Source organism: Cottoperca gobio, chromosome 19 (assembly GCF_900634415.1).
Source record: "Cottoperca gobio chromosome 19, fCotGob3.1, whole genome shotgun sequence".
Taxonomy (NCBI): Eukaryota; Metazoa; Chordata; class Actinopteri; order Perciformes; family Bovichtidae; genus Cottoperca; species Cottoperca gobio.
Window position 1 is genome coordinate 20717621 of NC_041373.1, and position 6994 is coordinate 20724614.

A 6994-nucleotide genomic window follows, 5' to 3' on the forward strand; every position below is an offset into this window, starting at 1 on the left:
ACACACGCTACACACACGCTACGTACACGATACGTAGATGTTACATACATGCTACACACATGCTACACACACGCTAGATACACGCTACACACATGCTACGTACACGATACGTACACGATACGTACATGCTACGTACACCTTACACACGCTACATACACGATACGTACGCGCTACGTACACCCTACACACGCTACATACACAATACGTACACCCTACACACACGCTACTTACACGCTACATACACGTTACACCCTACACATATGTTACACACACGCTACACACACTCTACACACGGCTTCTTGCCTGTTTTCAGCTAACTCTGCGCGTTGGACACAAACCAACAGTTTGCAAGGTTTGAGGGAGAAACACGTCACGGACGGTTTTACATGAATCAGCTGCAACTATTAGTCGAAAATGTTGTTACAATTATTTTCATGCAGAAATGTCTTTAAAGTTTGTTTTCAGCCTCAAATATGGACTTTTGCAGCTTTTCTCTGTTTTATATCAAATTAAAGTGACAAACATTTAAAGACTTGGACTTTAACAAACTTTTTATACACCGAACTATCAAAGTAGAAAATAATCTGCAGACTAGTTGATAATGAAACGAGTCACGAGTTGCAGATTCTGCTCGTCTGCTTGTAAACGTGAATATTAATGATCCATGGAAACAGCTTATGGACATTTTTTCGAATAAGGTCATGAAAACGTCTCTGACTAATATTTCTGTTCTTTGGTTGCAGTAAAATATTGCAGGTTATATTCTGAGTTAAACGTGTATGGACGTCTTCCTGCACAGAGTATCTACAGCAGGATGTGGGTTTTTGACACAGTCACCGAATTTCCCTCCGTCAGTGGGAGGACGTGGGCACGTTGCATAATTAACAGCTGAGATTCAGGATCACAGAGCCGAGAGGAGACGTCCTCCATCACTCACAATGTCCTGTTAGAGGCGATGAAGACAAGGCCAAGTCACACAGGAAGTAGGTCAGTGTGTGTGTGTGTGTGTGTGTGTGTGTGTGTATGTGTGTGTGTGTGTGTGTTCATTGCAATCACCTATAGCTTGTTTTCATCACAGTCGTTGTTGCCTGGATACGTGCTCTGCTTTTGAAATCATAAAGCTGCAGGAACCTTTGTCTTCGTCACACACACACACACACACACACACACACACACACACACACACACACATACACACACACACACACACACACACACACACACTTTGCCCGACAGATTGCATGATAAACGGTGGACACCTGTTACCATGACGACCATGTCTCCTATGAACATTAATATGACGCTTAAATCCAAAAAATATTGTTACATTTACAACCAAAAGATGAAATAATATTATATTAATAATATAATATTATATATTAGAATATATTATTATCTAATAATAACATCCTGCTGTTACTGGGATGTGGAATGTGTATAATTACCGAGTGTTTAAGGAGGAATCTGTGCGTGTAAGGGTAATTATAATTATAATAATTATAATAATAATAATTATTATTATTATTATTATAATAATAAATTACTAGGTGTCAAAAATAAGGGAGGAATAAATAAATATAGATAAGTGTCAGCTGTTATTGAATATATATATATATATATATATATATATATATATATATATATATATATATAAATATATAAATATATATATTTACATTATGGAGTTGCTGGCAGTGATTTCTCGGTTGTGATGAATTCTTTGGTTCCTTCCTTGAACTCGTTCACCAACATGTTTCCACCTGTCGCACAATAAAAGCTTCTGAAGATGATAATTCATCACGAATGACTCGTGGAGAACAAAGTGGAGAGAAGCTGCAGATTGTGACCTTTGAATGTTCTTTAAGTCTTGACTCCACAAACAGTGTCTTTGTGCTGAACGTCGAAACAAAAAGAATCTTCTGCAGAATCAGAAACCAGAAGTGATGCTCAGCGATATCTCTGCATGTCAAACAACTTCAATATTCATTTAACCCATGAAATTAAATTCACTTGCATTTCATTTACAAAACTTGGAGAAATTAGTAATACGAGTAAAACCCTTTTTATATAAACATGTTTATATAACAATATGCAGTAATGAGCTGCAGGAGGAACTCGTTTATTACACAACACACTGTGTGTGTGTGAAGTGAAGTGAACTGATGTTGTGTAATAAACGAGTTCCTCCTGCAGCTCATTACTGCATATTGTTATATAGAGAGTGTGTGTGTGTGTGTGTGTGGTGTGTGTGTGTGTGAAGTGAGAGTTGTGTGTGTGTGTGTGTGTGTGAGTGAGAGTAGTGTGTTGTGTGTGAGTGAGAGTGTGTGTGTGTGTGTGAAGTGGAGAGTGTGTTGTGTGTGTGTGTGTGTTGTTGTAGTGAGAGTGTGTGTGTGTGTGTGTGTGTGAGTTTGTGTGTGTGGAGTGAGAGTGTGTGTGTGTGTGTGTGTGGTGAGTGAGTGTGTGTGTGTGTGTGTGTGTGTGAGTGAGAGTGTGTGTGTGTGTGTGAGTGAGAGTGTGTGCGTGTGATGAAGAATCCATTAATGTTTTATTAATAATGCACGTTAATAAACTGTGAACCTGGAAGATGTTCCACAAACACTTAATTAATTATCATTTATAATTAATCTCCTTAAATGCTTTTAAAACCAAAACTAAAGAAGTAACTTCATACAATGGATCAACATAAATAAAACATTAAAGGAATAATGATAATAAATAAAGTATTTCAAGGAGCGCCACTTTAATATGATTAATAATATTAATAAGTTCTTGTAACGTCATTACTCACATCAACACAAGTTTATATTAAAGTGTGTTTTCGAGTCAGTGCACCTTCTGTGTTCCGGAACACGTTACCTGAGGTGAGCTGCTCGTTACATCACACAGGTGTGTGTGTGCAGCGCCGACACTGAGGGGGAACGTTTGGTTGTCACAGCAACACAAAGCAGCTTCCCGCCTCGGATGGCGTGCTTTTGTTCCAGCGATGAGAACCACGTCGTGCTCTCCGTGTACGTGAAGTTTGTGATGAAGGTTCGACTCCCCGTGGACTCGGTCCAGTGCGGAACACACTTCTGTTGACACAAGAGCAAGAAGAAGCAAAGTCCGAAGTCACTCTGCGTCTGCTCCGTGCTTAGCTTAGCTTAGCTTAGCTTAGTTTAGCTTAATGACTGAACAGGGGGAAACAGCTAGCCTGCTCGTCACAGAACAAACAACTCTGAAGTTCAAGCGAAGAACTGTGTGTGTGTGTGTGTGTGTGTGTGTGTGTGTGTGTGTGTGTGTGTTCTCTGAAACACGTTTGGGAGACGTCTCTCACAGTAAGTGAAGAAGGTTGTTGTGAAGCTGCAGATTGTCTCTGTGTGATATTATAGATAACACTTGTTTGACTCTTTGTTCCCGTGCTTCAGATCTTCCTTACGGCTGGGAGGAGGCCTTCACTGCAGACGGAGTGAAATACTACATCAAGTAAGAAAAGTACCAAACTGAATGTTTATAACGCGTATTATAATAACATTGTATATATAGTAATAATGTAATGTATTAATGGAGCAAACTCCTCAAACAACGTGCGGTTAGTCGTCACCAGCTGACCCGTTAAAAAGATTTATAAAGATTTATTATCTTGTAAATTAATTATATATAAAAGTGTGAAATGAAAGTCGAGAAGTGACGTCATGTGTTTCTGTTCTGACCCGTGACAGTCACATGACCCAGACGACGTCCTGGAAACTTCCTGTGACGGCCCCGGGGCCCGCCCCCCCCCCACAGACCACCGAGGTGCAGGCCGAGCGGGACGGGGAGGCGAAGGAGCGGCGGCCCGGCTCCTCCATCGAGACGGAGATGTGAAACGCTGCAGTTTCATTAAAGTCATTAAAAAGTTTAGTTTCACCTTCTTTCAAACCCGCAGAACTTTATTTAAAACGTACACTCCCACATTTGAGGAAATACGCTGGTCTGCTGTCTCGCACCTCGTGAGGACGTCACGTTCTATATTACGTCCTTTTATGAATTCAACAGAGGAGATATCATTTATGCTAAGCTAAGATAAGCTAAGCTAAGCTAAGCTAACCGGCTCCTTATTTAACGGTCAAACATTTATCTAACTTTTCCTAAAAACTGTTTAGGTGATGCCAAAGAAAATTAAATAAGAAGAATTATGAGACTGAACTTAGTATAAAATATATTATATAAAGTATAATATAGTATAAAAACATACCTTCTATCAGCCTATCAACATAAAATACAAATAAATACTTTAAATAAATATGTACAAGAAACATAAATATAGAATAAAAAGTTATGAATAAATATTATAAAGATATTTAAATTAATTATAAAATATGTACAAGAAACATAAACTAAAGTAAAACACAATAAAAATAGCTGTGCAGCGGTACAAAGTCAAATTTTTATTTATGAGTTATTATTGGAACGTAACTGAAGTCGTGTAATAAAAGTATTTTCATCTGATGTTGGATTTTAAAATTATTCTTTTCTGTTCTTCTCTGATAACAAAATAAAAGTCTGTAATAATAAACTCCACCGAGTCATTCATGAAGTGTGAGTGTGTGTGTGTGTGTGTGTGTGTGTGTGTGTGTGTGTGTGTGTGCATGTGCGTGCATGTACGCGTGTGTGTGTGTGTGCGTGTGCGTGCATGTACGCGTGCGTGTGTGTGTGTGTGTGTGTGTGTGAGAGCAGGAAGTGGAAGGACGGGGCCTCCTGTATTGATTTCCCTTCTTGCGAGCAAGTGCAGCTATACATATCTGCAGGGTTTATAAACACTAATGACATGAAACACACACACACTCACACACACACACACACACACACACACACACACACCAAACCACTCAGCTGAATAACCACCAGTGTCGTGGCTGCTGATGTCTTTTAATAAATGTGTTAATTTCTTCTGGTGAATTATAAATTTAATATTTTTAATCTGTGATTTTAATCTCAGATCATTTTCAGATTTTCTTTTCTTGCAAATTTGTTACTTTAAAATATTAGAAGATATTCTCGGAAATGTATTATTTTATTATTTTAGACAATATTCACGAATATTTCTTGAAATATTTACTATTTTAATCTCAAAAGAATATCAAAATGTTCGTGTTATCTGCTCACTCGTTAGTAGAAATTAAACAACCTTTAGAGGTCAAAGGTTGCAGCTGGATTAGAAGGCTGGACTCAGACAGGTCTCACATTGATCATTGGGTGCAGCAGAAGGTCTCCAGGTACTTGGGTCTCTCCGAGTCTTAACTTGTACCGGCAGGTCGTGGCGCCGCTGAGCTCCTGCAGGCTCTGCTTGTGTAGATCAGACTCGTGTCACGTGACCACGCTGCTGTTTACGCTGCTGTGAGAAACAGATCTGATCCACTAAACAAACTGTGTCACTCTGAGGAAATGAGCTCAGACTCCTTCAGCCTCCATCAGCCTCCATCAGCCTCCATCAGCGTCCATCAGCGTCCATCAGCCTCCATCAGCCTCCTTCAGCCTCCATCAGCCTCCATCAGCCTCCATCAGCCTCCTTCAGCGTCCATCAGCCTCCATCAGCGTCCATCAGCCTCCATCAGCCTCCATCAGTCTCCATCAGCCTCCATCAGTCTCCATCAGCCTCCTTCAGCGTCCATCAGCATCCATCAGCCTCCATCAGCCTCCATCAGCCTCCATCAGCGTCCTTCAGCCTCCATCAGCCTCCATCAGCCTCCATCAGCGTCCATCAGCCTTCTTCAGTCTTCTTCAGCATCCATCAGCCTCCATCAGCGTCCATCAGCCTCCTCAGCGTCCATCAGCCTCCTTCAGCGTCCATCAGCCTCCATCAGCCTCCTTCAGCCTCCATCAGCCTCCATCAGCCTCCTTCAGCCTCCTTCAGCTTTCATCAGCCTCCATCAGCCTCCATCAGCCTCCTTCAGCGTCCATCAGCCTCCTTCAGCCTCCTTCAGCCTTCTTCAGCCTCCTTCAGCCTCCATCAGCCTCCTTCAGCCTCCATCAGCCTCCATCAGCCTCCATCAGCGTCCATCAGCGTCCATCAGCCTCCATCAGCGTCCATCAGCCTCCATCAGCCTCCATCAGCCTCCTTCAGCGTCCATCAGCCTCCTTCAGCCTCCATCAGCCTCCATCAGCCTTCTTCAGCCTCCATCAGCCTCCTTCAGCCTCCATCAGCCTCCATCAGCCTCCATCAGCCTCCTTCAGCGTCCATCAGCCTCCTTCAGCCTCCATCAGCCTCCATCAGCCTCCATCAGCCTCCTTCAGCGTCCATCCTCCTTCAGCGTCCATCAGCCTCCATCAGCCTCTCTTCTCTTGTCTCCTCTCCTCTCTTGTTTCCTCTCCTCTCTTGTTTCCTCTCCTCTCTTGTTTCCTCTCCTCTCTTGTCTCCTCTCCTCTCTTGTTTCCTCTCCTCTCTTGTCTCCTCTCCTCTCTTGTTTCCTCTCTTCTCTTGTTTCCTCTCCCCTCTTTTCTCCTCTTCTCCTCTCCTCTTTTGTCTCCTCTCTTGTCTCCTCTCTTGTTTCCTCTCCTCTCTTGTCTCCTCTCCTCTCTTGTCTCCTCTCTTCTCTTGTTTCCTCTCCTCTCTTGTCTCCCCCTCTCCTCTCCTCTCTTGTCTCCTTTCCTCTCTTGTCTCCTCTCCTCTCCTCTCTTGTATCCTCTCCTCCTCTCCTCTTGTCTCCTCTCCTCTCTTGTGTCCTCTCCTCTCTTGTTTCCTCTCCTCTCTTGTTTCCTCTCCTCTCTTGTCTCCTTTCCTCTCTTGTCTCCTCTCTTCTCTTGTCTTGTATCCTCTCCTCCTCTCCTCTTGTCTCCTCTCCTCTCTTGTGTCCTCTCCTCTCTTGTTTCCTCTCCTCTCTTGTTTCCTCTCCTCTCTTGTCTCCTTTCCTCTCTTGTCTCCTCTCTTCTCTTGTCTCCTTCTCCTCTCTTGTTTCCTCTCTTCTCTTGTTTCCTCTCCTCTCTTTTCTCCTCTTCTCCTCTCCTCTCTTGTCTCCTCTCTTGTCTCCTCTCTTGT

The 6994-nt window shown here is 42.5% G+C and overlaps 1 protein-coding gene across 2 annotated transcripts; it reads left to right on the top strand.

The window, feature by feature from the left end:
- Positions 1–844: 844 nt before the first annotated feature.
- Positions 845–4011, top strand: LOC115024910 (transcriptional coactivator YAP1-A-like). 2 transcript variants are annotated; one of them, XR_003834160.1, is made up of 3 exons: positions 845–987; positions 3405–3462; positions 3699–4011. XR_003834160.1 is itself a non-coding variant. In XM_029456776.1 (3 exons), exons 1-3 carry the CDS (start codon positions 956–958, stop codon positions 3841–3843), a joined length of 231 nt encoding a protein of 76 aa, XP_029312636.1. In that variant the 5' UTR covers positions 845–955; the 3' UTR covers positions 3844–4011. The 2 variants fall into 2 exon arrangements, 1 of the variants encoding a protein (XP_029312636.1); XM_029456776.1 differs by having other exon boundaries at positions 845–983.
- Positions 4012–6994: the final 2983 nt, after the last annotated feature.